The 18,524-nt window shown below is 47.7% G+C and overlaps 1 protein-coding gene across 1 annotated transcript; it reads left to right on the top strand.

Annotated features, from left to right (window-relative positions):
• The first annotated feature begins 423 nt into the window (after positions 1–423).
• PSMA5 (proteasome 20S subunit alpha 5) lies at positions 424–18,321 on the top strand. Its single transcript, XM_037884894.2, has 9 exons — positions 424–740; positions 3,808–3,874; positions 7,335–7,461; positions 8,884–8,951; positions 10,007–10,114; positions 10,219–10,277; positions 11,261–11,363; positions 13,126–13,212; positions 18,031–18,321. The coding sequence occupies exons 1-9, from the start codon at positions 712–714 to the stop codon at positions 18,106–18,108; spliced, it is 726 nt and encodes a 241-aa protein (XP_037740822.1). The 5' UTR covers positions 424–711; the 3' UTR covers positions 18,109–18,321.
• Positions 18,322–18,524: the final 203 nt, after the last annotated feature.

Here is an 18,524-nt window from a genome sequence, read left to right as displayed (position 1 = left end):
GCCCCCCCACTTCCCTTCCCTCCCTGCTGGGCCCAGCCCCCTCCCTGCTGGACCCAACTCCTCCTGTTGGGCCCGGGCCCTGCCCCTGCCTGCTGGGCCCTGCCCCCCCCACTTCACTTCCCTTCCCTTCCCTTCCCTTCCCTTCCCCGGTGGGCCCAGCCCCCTCCCTGCTGGGCCCGGGCCCTGCCCCTGCCTGCTGGGCCCTGCCCCTGCCTGCTGGGCCCTGCCCCCCCCACTTCCCTTCCCTTCCCCGGTGGGCCCAGCCCCCTCGCAGCTGGGCCTGGGCCTGGGCCTGGGCCCTCCCCCGCGCGGCCTGGGCCCGCCCGCTCCTAACACCTGATGCCCCGCCCCCCTCATTACCGTCTGGGTTCCTCCCCCATCGCAAGGATTGAAGAGGGGGGCGGGATCCGCATACTCCTTAGACCCTGGCAACCAGCAGCCAATCAAGGCTTGGCAAGGGAGCGCTTGACCAATCGCAGAGAAGTAAGACGGGATCCCGCCTCGGATGCCTATTGGCGAGGGCATGGTGACGTCTCAGGGTGCTTCGCCAATTGGGTAGCGGTGGGGGCGGGACCGCGCAGGCGCAGTGCGGAGCCGGTTGCTGACAGGGCCGGTCGCGGGAGGTTTCGGGCCTGGCGTGAGACTTGGACCCGGACTCGGCGTTTCCCTGCCCCGCACGCACCGGCCTTCAGCCCCGCGCCCGTCGCCGCCATGTTCCTCACCCGCTCCGAGTACGACAGGTGAGCGAGGGCGGGCCCGCCCCGGCGCGGGCCCAGCCCCAGCATCTGCCTCGTCATGGAGCCCGGCCGGGCCTGGGGCCGGCCCAGCCTCCGCGACCCCTCCCGCCGAGGCCTCGCAGCCGCGCCGGGGTCCCCGCACTGCGGGGGTCCCCGCTCCGCGCCCGCCCCTCCGCGCGGGGAGCTCTGCCCCCTGAGGCTCCCAGCTCCCTTCTCTCTGCCCGCCCAGCCTCCCACTGTCTCTCGGCGGGGAATCCCCCTTCCGGGTCCTGTCCTTGGCCTGCTCCCTGGGTCCATCGTCCGTGGGGGCGATGCTCCCAGTGAGTCCCCTGGGTCGGGCTCCTTCCCTTCCTCCTGGCCCTGGGTCGGGCTCCTTAGTGGGGGAGGACAGACCCGCTGTGTCATCGCTCTGGGCCTGACTGACAGCACGCTGGTGGTGGCCAGCATTTGGAGGCCCTGGGGAGTGGGAAAGGATGCTTTAGCCACCCAGCCTTAATGTCTCTGAAGTAGGAAACTTGGGGCTTGTCTACAGGGGCACTTTACGCCCCCCTGAGCACAGCAAGTTGCAGCGCTGTAAAGTGCTAGTGTAGACAGTGCACCCGCGCTGGGAGCTGTTCCCCTCGTGGGGGTGGCTTTTTTATAGCGCTGGGAGAGCTCTTCCCCAGCACTATGCTGTGACTACCCAAGCCACATTAAAGTGCTAAAGTAAAGATGTGCCCTTGATGTCGCGCTCAAAGGAACACTGTCAGATTATCCCACTACAGCATCCTCCTTTTCCACTCGTGGCACCCAACTCTCCCTGAAGTCTCTTGAGATTAAGTACCAATAGTGCTGCAGTATGGCTAAAAATCAGAGGTGAAGCAGCAGTAACCAAGTAGAGTCCAAGTTAGCAGAGCCATTTTGGCTCTGTCCACACTACAGTTACAGGTGGCCATAGACTTCATTACAAGAAAGAGGCTTATTGGAGACAGGTAATTGTAGAGTAGTTGGAGCCTTGTCCCTAATTCAACATATTGTGCCTTTGTATTGTAATGTAACTGCTGTTCCCAAACACTTGGGCCCTGTCTATGCCATAGCTCAATCTGCTTTAAATATGATGGTTGTTAACAAAGTGTTAATATAGTTTCCCTGACCCAAGTACATGAGGCCTACCTACTCATGTTAGGCCTCCTACTGTCTGGCTTGCAACTTCAGAACTATAGGTTTCAGAGTAACAGCTGTGTTAGTCTGTATTCGCAAAAAGAAAAGGAGTACTTGTGGCACCTTAGAGACTAACCAATTTATTTGAGCATAAGCTTTCGTGAGCTACAGCTCACTTCATCGGATGCATTACTGTGGAAAGTATGTGGAAAATTTCCACAGTATGCATCCGATGAAGTGAGCTGTAGCTCACGAAAGCTTATGCTCAAATAAATTGGTTAGTCTCTAAGGTGCCACAAGTCCTCTTTTTCTTTTTTCAGAACTATAGTGTAGGCAGGGCCTAAGAAGCAGGCTGGGTTAGTCACAGAGTGACTGAGTTTTCAGGCTTTTGGTTTCATTTTTAGTTGGACTGAACACTGTTTTGCATGGCTATAAAACTGCCATCAAAGCAAATAAATAAAAACTAGTCTCTCAGAAAGTTTGGGTCACTATGTAATCATGAGCTAAGCTATTCGCGTGGATGTGACAAATGTGAATTTGCATATGCACCCTTACACTCTGACAGGTTTCAGAGTAGCAGCCGTGTTAGTCTGTATCCGCAAGAAGAAAAGGAGTATCTTTTCTGCACCACTGTAGCACTCTAGGCCGCAGTTTTTCAAAGTACAGGTCGCAACCCATTACTGTGTCGCGGAATGTCAGGCATTGGGTCGCTTTGCTGATTCAAATTATAACTATCATTGCTGTGCAGCAGCTCTATAGGGCTGCACAGCAGGGACCTGGAGAGGAGAGAGGTAGGGGGTGGATGGGAACTGGGGAGGGTAGCAAATTGGGGCTTGGAGGGCTGCTGTGAGTCTCTCCCCCGGAGCTTGTTGCTGCCGGCCTGGAGAGAGGGACCCTTTCCCTGGAGCTCCGTGCAGAGGGAAGAGAGGCCTGTGCTTGGTGCTGGCAGCCGGCAAAGGGAGAGAGAGGCAGGTCCCTCTCCCAGAGCTAGCTGCTGGGGGCGGGGGGGAGGGCTGGGCCTGCCTGGTGCACCCCAAATCCCTGGCCCTAGCTAGAACCCTCATCCCTCCCCCGCGTATCCCAATCCTCTGCCCCAGCCCTGAGCCCCATCCTGCATCCTGAACCCCTCATCCCCAGATCCACCCTAGAGCCTACACCCCACCCTCTGCCCTACCCTGGGCCACCTCCCACACTCCTTACCGTAGGCTTACTAAGGGTAGTGTCTAGTGTTAGTTATGTAAAGGCGGTTAATCTGGAATGTATTGCAATATTATGATTTTATGAAAACTCTAGTCAAAAAATATAATTGTTTTGGGTCACTGGCATTAACAATTTTCTTCAACTGGGTCATGAGGAAAAAGTTTGAAAACCACTGCTCTAAGCCAATGGGAGAGAGCTCTCCTGTCAGGTTAATAACTCCTGCCTCCGCAAGAGGTGCTAGCTATGTAGGTGGGAAAAACTCTTGCTAAATATAAGCAAGGCAATAGCCTTCCTGAGCCAATAGGAGCATACACTGTTTAGAGTCCAGTGGCCGTTCTAGTATCTGCTTGTGGGAGATCCTTTGAAGCATTTCTCCCCACATTTATAGTTGGACCCACTGGAGTTCTAGGGCATCTTCTGCTTCTTTGTCCAGTCCCTGCTGCTCTTTCATTCCTTCCTCTTTTTCAAACTCATGGATCTACATCCCTCTAGTCAATATCTGCCATGTTGGTGTTCGCTTTCTGAATATACAGGTGTCATGCTGCTGGATGAGGAACGTACATCTATAAACATATCCAGCCACTGACTAAAATGCCCTCGTTCTGCATTACCAGCTGACTTGACTTGGTGCCATTAGGTCCCTCTGCAGAGTAGAACCAGGAACTATTTTCTCTGATGTTTGTCCTTAAGTTTTTGGCCTTTTCTCTAGCTCTGATTTTTTTCATTGCAGGGGTGTGAATACCTTTTCTCCAGAGGGGCGGTTGTTCCAGGTGGAATATGCCATTGAGGCTATCAAGGTATTGCAAACCTCAGCCATTGTTGATACATTGCTATCTGTAGCCCAAACGCTCCCAGCTGTGATTGGGCTTAGTCACTAAGGATGGGAGAGCTCTTAACAAAAGTCCCGTTGTTCATTTCAGTAGTTGACTCTCTTCATTTGAAGTGAGGACTGAACCAGTGTTCTATCATTTATTGTTCCCTTTTTACACACACACACACACACACACACACACACACACACACACACACACGCGCCCCTCTACCTTGTGGAGCTCTTGTGTTCATACAGGGATGCTGGTTAATAGTAATCCTGATGACATCTTGCAGTTGAGAGCCAATCCTGTTCCATTGATGATCATGGGCTTCGGATACTGGCAACAGGCATGCCACTTATTAACAACTTTTTCTGGAGGAAAGACCTCAGCTGCAGGCAGGTTTGCAGGGCTACAGCAAGGAAAGGAAGCGCTTGAGGCTGCACAGTACGTCTGTATGCTGTGTCCTGCCCTAGCACTAGTACCTGGGTTCGGCAGGTCCCAGTGCTTCCTTCTCTGGCTGCAGCCCCACAAACCTGCCTGTAACCAGGAACTGCCATCCACATTCATAGTGGCCTGGGGTGCCCACGTCCCAGCCTAATGGGGGATCCCCTACCAGAGTCCTGGCACTGTGGGCTGGGAGGGGAGGCTGTGGGCTGCGCAGCGGTAGGGAGACTTCAGCCCAGATGCTGGGGCTTTCCATGGAGAGTGTAGGTTCTGAGGCCACACAAGGCTGCACAGTACCTCTCCCTGTGCTTTCCTGGCTGCGTCCTGTCCTGACACCGGGGGTTCGGGCTGTCCAGTGCTTGTTCCCTGGCTGCAGCCCCGCAAAACCAGCCTTCTGCTTATTGGCAACTTCTGGGTAGCAGCAATTTTTACTGGGAACTAAGAGGTTGCTAATAAGCAAAATCCACTGTATAATCAATTGAATTGAATGTCAGTTAACACTTAGGAACACCACAGCCTGGAGTGGGGGAAGGGGAAAGACCTCTTCCCCAAAACTACACACTCAGCAAAAGCTTGGGGAAACTACTGAATGCTAACATACTGCCAAATGTAGTTAGAACTGTGTGGGGGGTGTCCTGGACACTTGAGATTATTAAAGATCCCATGGCATTTTTGAGACTTGGTGTTCGCTCCAACATATAAACCAAATTCTTATTTGAGTAATTACGTTCTACCTCTTTAAATGCCTCCCTATAGCTTCAATTAAAAATATTCACTTGATGCCCTGAACCTTTTTGGGCTAATGGAGCATTGCATTCTGGGATGTGTAGTTTCCACATACCACCTCTCTCAAAGATTACCAGATTATAACTGTACTGTACTCTATTCTATGTTAACTAGATGACCTTTATTTTCTTGGCTAATTGCCAAAGAAACCTGGGGTTTGTGAATGCCCGTTTATAATGGTTGAATGTTCTTTCTATTGCAAGTGATGCAGTTGTCTCATTGCACATGCACAAGATGTGTTTTAAATTAATTGAGAGATGGAGGTGTGTTTTTTCTAATATATGAAGAAACCAACAGTTTCTTCCCAAATTTGATGCGGAGGTTTTTAGTGTAAGTGGCGTTGAGGAAAGAAACCTTTTTTTATAGGTTCTTCGATAGCCTCTATTTAGGGATTAGCGTTAAGGGTCCACGTAGATGAATATCTTCTCTGTTACTATTTCCCACTCAAACACTTTGGCCACAAGGAGCAGGCAAGATGCAGCTATTCAGTTTCATCAAGTTTTTGGAAGCAAGAACTCTTAAATGCATTCTAGTAGTCAGCGTGTTGATGCATTCATATTGCTCATAAAATACATATAATAAAGCTGAAATCTAATCCATAGGATAAACTTGCTTGTCTTTATTGTGTGTTCCACCAATAAGCCTGGAAATGAATTAGATTTATGCAGCTCAAATATTGCCTTTAAGGTGTTTGGTACATTATTCCATGTATTGGGAGTGCAGGGGGATCCTTCAGTTTACAGGGAAATAAATTGGGGCAGTTGGTAATGCAATCTTTGCAGTACCTCAAACAATCATATTTTGTTTCATAATTACAGCCAAAGCTTTGAATGTGGTTCAGGCAAGATATATACTTAATAAGGGATCCAGGTGGTTCAGTCTTTGAGAAACATACAGCTGAATATGATGCAACTTCCAAAATTAGGGAATTCTTGTGTGCATTTGACAGTGGCATGGTTTAGGGCTTGTCTACATGGGAAATTTACTGATATAGTTACACAAGTAAAATTCTTTGTGTAGGCAAGCTCTTAAAGTTATGAGCAGGCAACTGATAGCCAAGTACTCCTGAGATTTAATCCCAGTTCTGATGCCCTGTGTGGCCTTTGTCAGTCACCTCACTTCATTATGCCCATTTCCCTGTCTCTCAGAGGAGTGTAATACTTAATTATCTCGGAGGGGAGTTGAAGATGCAGTAATTAAGGCACAAAAAGCAGGATTTGGTGAGAGTGCAAAGTACCTCTCTTTCACTTGGTGAAGACTCCTAAGTAAATTCTGCAGATAGTAAGGGATTTCACAGCAAAGGAAAGAATAAAAGTGACTGCAGATTGATTTTATTAGTTTAAATATTAGTTATATCCCATTTTATATCCATAGAAATCAATGCATCTGACTTTAATTTTGTTCTGCAAAAAAAAAATTCACAAGGCTCTTTTTAATCTGTAAAATTAAAAAAAAAATTCAGTGAGATTATGGTATAGCTCAGGGAAGAGATTAATTACTAATCTGCAAGAGGGTTTCTGGGTCTCGATTAACTTTCAAACTGCACGTCCTGAGCAGCTTAACTTCAGTTCCCAGATCAAATTATGCCCTCTTAGTTTAGCTCTCACTGTGCGTTATCCTGTATTTGTTGTGAAGGTACATAACTGTAGATACATTAGTGCAGCGGTTCTCAAACTTCATAGCACCACGACTCCCTTCTGACATCAAAAATTACTACATGACCTCAGGAGGGGGGACTGAAACCTGAGCCCTGCTACCCCAGCTGGGCGAGGACAGCAAAGCCCGAGCCCTACCCCGGTCAGGGGGCCTGTAACCTGACCTCTGTCGCTCAGGGCTGAAGCCGAAGCCTGAGCCCTGCTACCCAAGGCTGAAGCCCTCGGGCTTTGGCCCTGAGCGGTGGGGCTTTGGCTTCGGCCCCAGGCCCCAGCAAGTATAACGCCAGCCCTGGTGATCCCATTAAAACGGGTCGCAACCCACTTTGGGGTCGCAACCCACTGTTTGAGAACCCCTGCATTAGTATATGCAGAATCTGTTTCTGCTACTGATGTTGTAGTACAGTAATGGCATCATTCGGGGGGGGGGGGGGTAGAGATACTACAAATTATGTAGGTCAAGATGAGCATCCTCATTTTGTGTAGATTAGATAACAAAGTGTAGGCACCCTAATGATGTAGATTACGTGTGATGGTGGTAACTGTGTGTGTGTTCTTAGCTTGGCTCCACAGCCATTGGGATTCAGACATCAGAAGGTGTTTGCCTGGCAGTGGAGAAGAGAATCACCTCCTCACTTATGGAACCCAGCAGTATTGAAAAAATTGTAGAAATAGATTCTCATATAGGTAAGAGTAATGCAGGTTTGTTCCTTCTCATGGTAAGGCCTGTGTCATCCTTCCAGCCCTGGACGTGTAATGAAAGCTTCTCCAGAAGAGTTTCATGAGAGACTTGTCTTGAAACATGGTTTCTGAAGTCATCTCAGGCCCTCACGTGGCTTTCTTGGGTGGGAATGAACAAGCAACTCCCAGCAAATACTGGGTGCTGGTTACTGGTTTTCCAGGCTCCAGGCCAGCAGGACATAGTTGCAGGAGCAGGAAGCAGCAGCTGAAATGCTCTTCCTATTTGACCTCCCTAATGAAAACTCATCCCCAAATTTAGATCTGGGAGGGTAGGGAATTATTGCAATGTAAAGGTTTGATCCCAGGCCAGTGTCTGTGCTGGGAGCTCACTGGTTGGATCACTAATGTTAGACTGTTCCTCTGTGCTCAAGGCAGCTTACTGCAGCTGCAGGGGGCCCAAGGAAGATTGATTGGGCAGCTTAAAATATGTCAGCTTAAAAAATTAGAGCTCTCCAAAGCACTACTCTTGTAAGTGATAAGAATTGGTGTGGGCTGTGCTGCTCATGAAGAGACAGGCTAGATTCCCAGAAAAAACCTTTCTCCTCTGCTTTCTTACAATACAGCCCTTTCCACAGCTACCAGACGCCATGTGGCATTACAGGTTGAACAGATCAATGTATTTATAGCCGCTTATTTCAACCAGCTATAAACGTGCAACTTTGTGGCATTCTGTGTGCATATCAAACACTATCAGGCAGAAAGGTGACTTTTCCAATACTTAGATTTTTGGTCAATAGCCCCACAGGTCCTCCCACCCCGACCCTTCACCCTCACACGTTTAGTAGGTTCCCAGCCTAAATTCTGGCTGCCTTGTGCTACCCAGCCACTAATTAATTCACCCTTACATTATGCCACCTATGTTCAGGAAGCTGGTGAGTGGCTCCCGGTGGAGCCTGATTGCTGTCTCAGACCTCTTACTGTGCCACTGCCAGCTAACAGAGAAGCAGCCAGCCCCCTTTTTGGGGGAGGATGACTTTATTCTTTCCAGCAGGTTTGGCTAGTGCCTTGGATTCTCTTCCAAGTTTTCAGATTCGGTTCCTTTGTCCATTCACTGCAGTAGTGGTTTTTTGCGTAGCTCTGTATATCGGAATGCCAGGCATCAGCCCTGATAAGCCATAGCTTTAGCCATCTAGCTGAGCAGTAGAATATTACCTATCTGGCAATTCCATTTGCATCCAGTGTTCTTCACTTTCTGACCTAACCTATTGTATAGTGTTACTGAATGCTGTTACACAGCAGCCACATTTGGCCCAGTGGGTGAAGGAGTACTTATGTCACTAGTAAAGTGCTTTGGGGATTTTGGGGACAAAAGTGGTAGAAAACTTACTAAATGAAGTTATTTGTCACACTCTCTCCCCTTTGTTTCAGGCTGTGCCATGAGCGGATTAATAGCTGATGCAAAGACTTTAATTGATAAAGCAAGAGTGGAGACACAGGTAAAGCTTCCTCTAGTATCTCAAAACAATGACCTGATTCTGAGAATAGGTTATTTTTCTGGCCAATTGGATGGTCCTGGCACTTGCAGACCTGGGTAGCAAAGGCAAACAATGCTGAGCAGGAGGAGAAACTCGGAGACAAGCCCAGCAGCTGAAATTTCACAGGTGTTTGGCAGAACTGACTCTCACTCACACTTGTTGTTTGTTTTGGTCTTTTTAGTAGTGAGAGCTTGGTATGAAGAAGGAACTGCATTAAATTCTGTTGTAGAGGAGCTTTTCCTGGGGGACTCAGAGCTGGTATGGGTGGATAAAGGCACATCAGCACTGTTCCTCCCCTTCTTTTGGAGTAACATGAAATCCTTCTCTCCTTTCAGCTGAGTGTAGTTCTAAGATGTACTGACTTTGCAATCACCCTGGTAGTGTCCCAGGGTATCAGGTGTCCCTAAGGGAGCAGCAAAATAGTAAAGGGACCAATCCGCTACTTCTGAAAGAAGCCCTTGTGAATTTGTATAATTTCCAAATTACTCGGTTTTTCCCATCCCAAACCAGGCCATGAAGATACTCCTCTTCTGAGAGGCCCATGTCACAGACACACGTCCTTTAGCTTGGGATGTCACTTCTGAGCAATACAGAGCATTCCTTGCATTATCTCCATCTTGTGATTGAATGTACTGCCCTTGTAATGCCCCAAGCTCCTGCCAAGTCAGGGAATGGAACTGGAGTCCAGAAGCTGGGAATGGGTGACAGGGGATGGATCACTTGATGATTACCTGTTCTGTTTGTTCCCTGTGGGGCACCTGGCATTGGCCACTGTCAGAAGACAGGATACTGGGCTATATGGATCTTTGGTCTGACCCAGTATGGCCATTCTTATGAGTCTCCCGCATGGCAATGCAGAGCACCATCACAAGGCTACATGGCAGGCCCATTACCTTTGAGACCCTTTTATTCCATCAGAGCATTGGCTTTTGCATGTGTCCTGTTGAGGATCATGCGCAAGAACTGGCTTTTGGAAAGGGACAGGTAGTTCAAGCCCTTGTATTATCTTCTCCTAGAATCACTGGTTTACATACAATGAAATCATGACAGTAGAGAGCGTGACACAGGCCGTATCCAACCTAGCCCTGCAGTTTGGAGAGGAGGATGCTGATCCTGGTGCTATGGTGAGTAGGTGCTGGCACAGGACATTTTCTGATTGTAAAACCATTGGATTTCCTTTGCCTTAACAGTCCTGGTCTCTCTCAACCCTCCTGTGGTTTTGTTACAGTCTCGTCCATTTGGTGTAGCGCTGCTGTTTGGAGGAGTCGATGAAAAAGGACCCCAACTGTAAGTTCAGTTCTCTCACTGGTTCATGTTCTTCTTGGGAAGAGGCGGGGCTTCTACCTGAAGCACCACGAGCTAGTCTGATTAGACAAGAAATAGGGAATTGCGTAGAAATCAACATCTTGGGCTTATCTCAGTATGTGCCTGGGATGCAACAAGCTGCAGTGATTGCCTGTTCAGTGTGGAACAGAATATGATGCTTGCAGTAAACCCTGATTTTAAGTTTGATTTAAAAAAAAGTTGAAAATAAAGTGAGAGGGGGAAGATCTTTCTTACCCTTCCCCAAAGGACTAGCAGAACCACTCGTAACATAATATCTGGAGCCTGCTATATCATTCCTTAGGGAGGGGGTGGGAGCACTTGTAACCAGAAACTCAATGTGCTTCCAAGATCCAGACCTTCCTGGAGTGGTGGGGGTGGGGGGTGGAAGTTCCATGAATGCAGTGGGAGGAACAGCACAGTGAAAAGAATCTCGAACTGAAGGTCTGTCTTTCTGGGTAACCATGGCCTCGGTCCCTATCAGAATAATGAAAGATCCTGTTCATGTGAAATGCTTCTGCTAGGGTTGTGAGCGATAGTGACAGAAAGGGGTGCAACTCTAATTCTAATTTGGATACCCTGGTTGTCTGTTGGGTTTGGCACTTGCTTCAGGGCATTTCTTGACCCTTCAGCCCCTTTGGAATCTTGGTCTGAATTTTGTCTTGTCCTCCAAATGCCAGCAGGAGTTACCTGCTGCTGGTGTATCTTGTCTCAGCAGCCCCTCAAATCTGCCATACAGGATGATGCTGGCTTTAGCCACATAGCATGTACCCTGAGCCTCTGCCTCAGGATGTCAGGCAAGCTGCTACTCTCTAAATTTCACCCGATGAGTCCTTAACTTCCAGCTGTAAATTGGGCTCTGCAGAGAATGTTTCGTTATTGTGAATCTTCTGGGGAACCCCTTGCAATGCAGTGGCATAAGACACTCTTACCTGTATTCCTGGCAGGTTTCACATGGACCCTTCTGGGACATTTGTGCAGTGCGATGCCAAAGCAATTGGGTCTGCCTCGGAAGGTGCACAGAGCTCCCTGCAAGAGGTTTATCACAAGGTAACGGAATAAGTTCAGAATTACACCCGCTGATTAGCTAGCTGATGTCTGCAGTGCCCTGGGAAGTAGGTATTACCCCCACTTCATGGGTGGGGAAACTAGATACAGGGGCTAAATCCAGAAGGGTAGTACCAGAGCACTCCGATACCACGTTATGGTATAAATACACTCCCCAAGACGATACAGGGACACGCTGACCCCTCCTAAAGATAAGTTCAGGATGACAGCGTGATGGATAGAGATGTTTTGATCGAACCAACAGGTACACGTTTAAAGGGTGGTAACTAACCACGTCAGAGAGGCAATATGTAACTTGTTTGTATAGGTGTATAAAAGAGGGATTACCAAGGGGGTGCCTTTGTCTGGGCTAGAGGGGAGCAGAAGGTCATGCCTGCTCGCTGAGCTGTGTCCATTGTAATGAGTATACATGTGTTAAGTGTCCCCATAGAACAGGGGTTCTTACAACAAATATTTTGGTGGCCTCAGTGTGGCCACCAACTCTTGCTGGTGGCCGCTCTGAAAAACCAGGCTCTCTGTCCCTGCCTTCCGCAGCCCTTCAGTGAGAGCCGGCATCAAGCTGGTGGGTCAGGAACTCACCAGCCGCTTGTGGAGTCCCAGGCTCCCTTTGCCTTGCCCGGGCAGGAGCAGGGGAGCTGCCCAGGGGAGCGCATCAGCAACTGAACGCTGCAGCCACCTCCAGTGCCACGCACATCAGCCCCACGTGTCTCCAGAGACGCTGCCTGGAGCCCCTGAGGAGGCTGCAGGGTGCAGATCCCTTCTGGCGGCACCAGCACAAACACCAAGCCAGCGCATCTCGCTGCTCTTGGTAACGGCTATTCAGGAGCAACAGCGGGGTGCTGCAGTTAGAGGCCACTGCTTTGCTCCCCCATTCTCCACCTGCTTTGGAGGCTTTTGTGGCTGAAGAAAAATCCGCTGGTGGCAGTGTTTGAGAAACGCTGCCATAGAGTCTACCGGGTGCTAGGACTGTGCTTCGTAAACAATACACCTGGCCGAATGCCTGTGCCACTGAACCGAGTCTGTGGTTTTCTTGGGCATTTAACCCAAACAGCAGACTTGGATCGATCTGGTCGGAGCCAGTACAGTACAACACGCACACAGCCAACAACTGATAACCGCTAGTCATCCGTTCTTGGGTATCACATAGATCATTGGCTCTGGACATTGGCTCATGGGGGGCCTCACAGGTTAGAGCATGAAGAGCTCTGTGAATACGGAGGCCAATTTTTCAAAATTGTTAAATAATATTCAGTGAGAAACAGGAACCCTGGTGATTTATAACTAGAAAGACGATCTTGGGTGGGGACTTCCTAAGACAGCCTTGTTGAGGTGACCAAGCAGCTGAATTTAGATGTAATAAATGAGACCTGATTAGTGTCGTGTTTTTTTTGTGATGGAGATCTGATTTGAGTTTTGTAAAACGATAATGCTGTAGACATAGAGAAGGGGAGATCTGCAGTATTATACACAAAAAGGAAAACAATGTACCCAGCAATTTAGTTATTACCTTACCTGAACTACATTCCTCACTAGTGCAGTGTTGGTAATATATATAATTTGGTGACATTTTGATTTGCTGCCAGTGATAGCTTGATATGATATTTTGGAGCAGGACAGAGGGAGGACACGACTTTTGGAGAGGATGTGATTTTCTTTTTCAGAGGACTGTTTAGAGAGGTGTGTGTGAGAAGCTAAACAATGAAGCTGAGTGGCTAACTTATTTTTGGCTTGTTTTATTTAACAGTCAATGACACTGAAAGAAGCAATCAAGTCATCCCTCATCATCCTAAAGCAAGTTATGGAGGAGAAACTGAATGCAACTAACATTGAGGTATGTGCTGCTGCCCTGTTCTTCCTTGTACAAATGCTGTAGGAGTTGGCAGCATTTGGACTACAAGAAAAATATGTCCTGCTTCCCTGGTCCAAGTCTCTGTGGCTGCACAGCAAGTATCCCCTTAGGGTGTCTCAACTGATACTAGGTCAGGGTTGGTTTTAGATATTTGTCAAAATAGCAATGACTGGGATGAGGGGACTTTAAAACAAGGGCCAATCTGCAACTCTTAAGCCTTCAATCTCTTCCTGAGGTGGTGATTCTTGTCTGTTGTCTTGTCAACATCTATACATTTCTAATGTGCTCATTGCCATAATATCAGTGTGTTGCCACATAACTCCGTGTGGCGTTCCTGAAGTAAGAATGAAATCCTTAATCTTTCTCTTGATTTGGGCTCTTGGGAAAGTATTGCTGGGCTCTTCTGCCCTGCTAATTAGAGAATGCTTGTCTGAGTAAATATCTGAATCCTGGAACACTCCCTGAATGTGGCTAGGCTTGACTTTGTATTACTCTCCAAAACCTTGAAGGGGGGACCCTGCTAAGAGCACTAACACAAGATCTCAAGAGTTGCCAGAATGGACATGTCATGCCAGCTGGGTAATTTTTTTTAGGGTTTCCCACCGCCATCCTTTCTTGTCACTTCCAAGGAATGAAAATTATACAGCTTCAGGACTTACTATTCTTAGTCTTGGATCAGTGCAAAAAAATAAGACCAAAGAGATGGTTTTTCCAGACTTCAAATCTCTGGGAATGAATATGTAGAGTCTGTGTTAACCTCCACTTCCCAGTGATGAGCTGCAGCCTTGCTAAATGTAATTTGGTTCCGACATGCTAACACTTTTTTGTGGGGCAAATAAAAATCATTTTTCCCTCTTATTGTCCATCATGGTAAAGGGTAGGTGAATAGATTTCTTTTGATCAAGGCTGGTGTATAACATTTGTTTCTATTTCTGGCAGTTTACAAGATAACAACCTTAAAATCATGTCATTCTGACTACTAACTTGCTCTTCTGTCTCTTCGGTTACGGATGTGATTTCAACAGCTGCTGTCTCTAGATAGTAACTTTCAGGCTGAAAGTTACTAGGCGCACACTCTAATTTTGGGTGCCTCTGTTTTTGACTCTCCACCCTGAGATGCCTGGGGCCTGACTTCTCAGAGTTGTGAGCTGCAGGTGCCTTAGCTCTGTCAATCTGAAGGATCAGTTGCTGAAATTGTAATGGGCATAGGTGGGGAAGCCAAGCGAGGAGATGATCAAAATGACGTGGTTTTACATTTTTGTATTGCACAACCTACTAAAGCACAGAAATACTTTGGGTCCAGTATAAATGCTCTGAAGTCCAGTAAACTTCCCGAAGCACCATTCCGGAACAGTACCAGCAATAGGAGAGAAGTTTAATGACTGCAACAAAAGCTACTAGCAATAGGCATCTGATGCTAGATGTGCGGCTTGTGTCTAATATTAAATGCTGCTAGTGAGCCCTTCTGAGATGACAAACTGAGCTGTCCTAGAGAGGAGAGATGGAAGAGAACATGCCAGGTTGTGTTTGCACACTCAGAGCACAATCTTGTGCCATCCCCAGAAATGTTCCAATTATCAAGGACTAAGTCATGAGCATTTTAACAGGGTAGCCAGCCCCTTAAATAAAATTGGGCTCAGCTCTCCTTTTTCAGTCCAGGTGTACTCTAGTTTGGTGTAATGAGGGTGAGGCTTCCCCCGGAGTTATAAACAAGAGGTCAGAATCCTGAGGTACGGTTTAGAATGGGAGAGAGTCCAGAGGCTTGAGAGTACGGAGCTCAGAGGAAGAGCAGAGCTGGGCTGAGAGCTCAGGGAGGAGATGCCCATGAAGCCAGATCAGGCTGGGGAAAGCAGAAGGCAAGAAGGCAGTCGGAGATTGGGAACCTACAAACTTCCCCTGGTCAGAGAGTGCTAAAGGCTGAGAGCAGCAGAGGGTGATGCCTCTGAACTGGAGAGCCAGAGAGGGCTGAAGGACGGATGGGTGAGTCTGCTGATGTCTCCAGGCAAGAGCTGGAACTATATCTGAAAAGGAACAAGGGTGGAGAGAAACCCCAGCTAGAGGTGCTGAGCTGGGGCATGTTGAGAAATGCCAGAGCTGAACTTGGTGTTGGACTGTTGGGACAAATGTGCTATTTAGACTGTGCTGGGGGCATCTTGGTTTGTGGTAGGTAGTGGGACTTCTAATAAACTAAAACTGCAAAAAGGGCTACTTATGTATTCCAAAGGCTGTACTGAGTTTATTTGCAGAATAGAGGGAAACTGGGGCAAGGGGCCACTTACAGGGCTGCCCTGAGGGTACAATGGGGTGACCAGTAAGGGGCCACACATTTACAAGCATGTTTGCTCATTATTACTATCTTACAAATCAGTATCTTGGTCAGTGAAGCTTTCCTCTGGATGACTGACTTATAGTACAGTGTGTGAAGAAATCCATGCAGAGTAATGTGTACAGTATACTTATGTCAGGTCCTCATTTAACATGGCTTAACTGTCTTCAGCATAGCTCTGTATGCATTGAGGAATCACTATCAGGTTTAATGACAGGTTTTAGAGTAGCAGCCATGTTAGTCTGTATTCGCAAAAAGAAAAGGAGGACTTGTGGCACCTTAGAGACTAACAAATATATTCGTTGGTCTCTAAGGTACCACAAGTACTCCTTTTCTTTTATCAGGTTTAAGTATGAGAATAGTGTGCTGAGGATTAAAGGGGCACTGTAGAGTGAAATCACCCTTCTAGTTGAGAATGTTTGACTTAGTTACTATATCTGAAAGGCTAGAAAGCAAACTGAAGAGAGAGTTAAGGTTTGTTTTTTTTTTACGTTTGACAACACATTGTGTGGTTTTTTTCACAGAAGTGGGGTGGAAAAAACAACATGAGAATGTGGCAAAGGAACAGTTAAAAATATACATTGACAGCAGGGCTCAGGAGCCAGTGCAGCACCTGAAATGTCTCTCCATTTGCTTTTTCAATGTGACTGTTTCCCTTTATTTAACCTCTTTCCTTACAGACAAGTCTTAAAATCTAGAGCAGTGGTTCTCAACACGTGGTCCACGGCTGCTTGTGGCCCAGTCAGCACACAGCTGCGGCCCATGTGACATCCTCAGGGCCATACAGATAGTGTGTATATATTGTGTGGATGTGGCCCACATAACACACAGAGAGCTGCATATGCGGCCCACAATGGTAAATAGGTTGCGAACCACTGGTCTAGAGTTTGGATAAATTTTTGTTGTTCACTAGTGTCTTTGAATAGTGGTTTGCGGGGGGGGGGCCCCACGGGTAGAGTTGTACTTAAAGGACTACCCAGTCAAAGTGGGTCCGGTATCTTAGGCCAAAACTGTCAAAAACAGTTAGTGATTTTAGGTGCCCGACGTGAGACTCCTTAAACAGAGCTGTCTTTCAGAAAATGCCAACTACCTGCCGTCTGAAAGCCAGGTCTGGTTAAGGTGTCCCATGTTGGACACTCAAAATACTCATCATTTTGAAAATGTTGGCCTTAAAAGTTCTTGACCTATCTTTATACTCTTCACCTTGTACATCTTTGACATTCTTTGCTCCCCTGCTGGTGTCTGTGGGTGACCACAAAGCAGTGCTGCATGGGGCCCAATGGAAGCTCCAGGGCATGTGGGTCCTTTTTGTTCTGCACTTCTGTGTCCAGTCTTTCCTCTTCCATTGATGTGTGGCAGTAGCATACTCCCCATTCCCCAGAGAGTGAAGACTTCTGCCCCACTTCCAGAACTCAGTACATCCCAGGGCGGTCCAAGGAATGAAGGTTCTGTGCCACACACGGTAGCAATCACAGGTGCTCCCCAGTCCCCCTTGTTAGCTTCCACGGCATCTGTTCTTTACCGCTATCTTCCCACGTCAGCCCCATTAAATGGCTCTTCAAATATTCTGTTGCTCCTTTTCCAATTTCTTCTTAATATTTTGGTGCTTGGTCCATGAAGGTTCCAGACTATCTGCCCTAGAAACTGAATCCAAACAGCATCAGGAGATCCATGCCCTGCCCTGCCTTGCCTTGATAATGTGCCTCTGTCCTGTTCTCCTGGGGTCACTTCTGGGAGAGTGAACTTCCTCTCAGCTCAGGTCCCCTTGAATCCTTGGCCCTCTTCCGATCTCCATTTGAGCCACTAAACAGCTGATTGATAGAGGGCAGTGACAGATGTTCACTACTGACCAGGTCTGTATTTGAAGTAATGACTGATGCAAATGGCCTCTTTGGTTACCAATTTCCCAAAGATACTCAAGCTCGGTATTAACAAATTGTCCCCTAACGATTTGAGTTGTTAATAGCCTCATTTTTAGAATGCCTGTGTAACAGGACAGGGCTTGTAACCCTGGTTATTACAGAAGAGGGAAGCTGGCTCTCTAAACTTGCCTCCTGAAGATGGTGGTCCAAAAGATGTTTGCCTGGGCCTGATTAGAAATGGGACTGGCTGAACTGCAGCTTGTCTCGCCCTGACGCCCCGAAGTTTTCTGTTTAAGAATTAGTGTGAACCAGTCTGTCCCTGCAGAGGGAGAAGCAGCTGAACCTGTGCGTTCCCAGTAGATGTTTCCCTGAGCTGCTGCTACTATGAGGAGATTGAGTCAATTAGAAGTTATTTCTGCAGCAGGCAGCTATTTTAGGGAATCAAAGAACATGTTATGGGCTGGAACGATCTCGCTGGGCTGGCGGATCAGGCAGTTGAGAAGGAACAGCTGCTCCATCTCTGGCAGTTTCTCTGTTCCATGCCCTGTGCTGTCACTTCCTCACGTATGCAGGCAAATAGTTACACTGAACCCTTTCTTCTTCTCCTTCCAGCTTGCAACGGTGGAGCCCGGAATGAAGTTTCACATGTATACAAAAGAAGAGCTTGAAGAAGTCATCAAGGATATCTGAAAAACAAGGAGCTTGAGAGAGAGACTCCCTCAAAAGCCTCATTCCCTGTTCTAAGCGAACTGACTTCTTTCAGTTCCTTCGAGTACCCGTGATTTTATTTCCAGCAGCGTATGTGCTTGCTCTTTGTAGAAGGCTGTAATGGTTTTTTTTACAAGTTCTGTACATAAACAATCTACAATAAGGAAATGAGAATAAATCCTTTCGTTACTCTTATCTTGATTCTCTTGTAATGGAGTTCTGGGGTGGGGGGAGATGCAGAGCAGGTATAGAATGACCTCTGCTGTTAAACTGCTGCAAGGTAATACAGAAAGCCCCGCACCTAATATATGTTCTGCAAACAGGCATCCCTAATAAAGCTGCTTTCCCTGCACTGCTATGCACACTGCTTCTCTGGACAGCATTGTCTGGTGTTCCCA

This window comes from Chelonia mydas, chromosome 21, assembly GCF_015237465.2.
Source record: "Chelonia mydas isolate rCheMyd1 chromosome 21, rCheMyd1.pri.v2, whole genome shotgun sequence".
Lineage (NCBI taxonomy): Eukaryota > Metazoa > Chordata > Testudines > Cheloniidae > Chelonia > Chelonia mydas.
This window is presented reverse-complemented; position numbering and strand designations above follow the sequence as displayed.

What these genes read in the sequence shown, in the direction of transcription:
- PSMA5 (XM_037884894.2), top strand. Translation starts at nt 712, where the DNA reads ATGTTCCTCACCCGCTCCGAGTACGACAG. An exon ending in AAGCAAGAGTGGAGACACAG is followed by an intron (nt 8,952 to 10,006) that starts GTAAAGCTTCCT and finishes ATCTTCTCCTAG; the next exon opens with AATCACTGGTTTACATACAA. An exon ending in ATGCTGATCCTGGTGCTATG is followed by an intron (nt 10,115 to 10,218) that starts GTGAGTAGGTGC and finishes GTTTTGTTACAG; the next exon opens with TCTCGTCCATTTGGTGTAGC.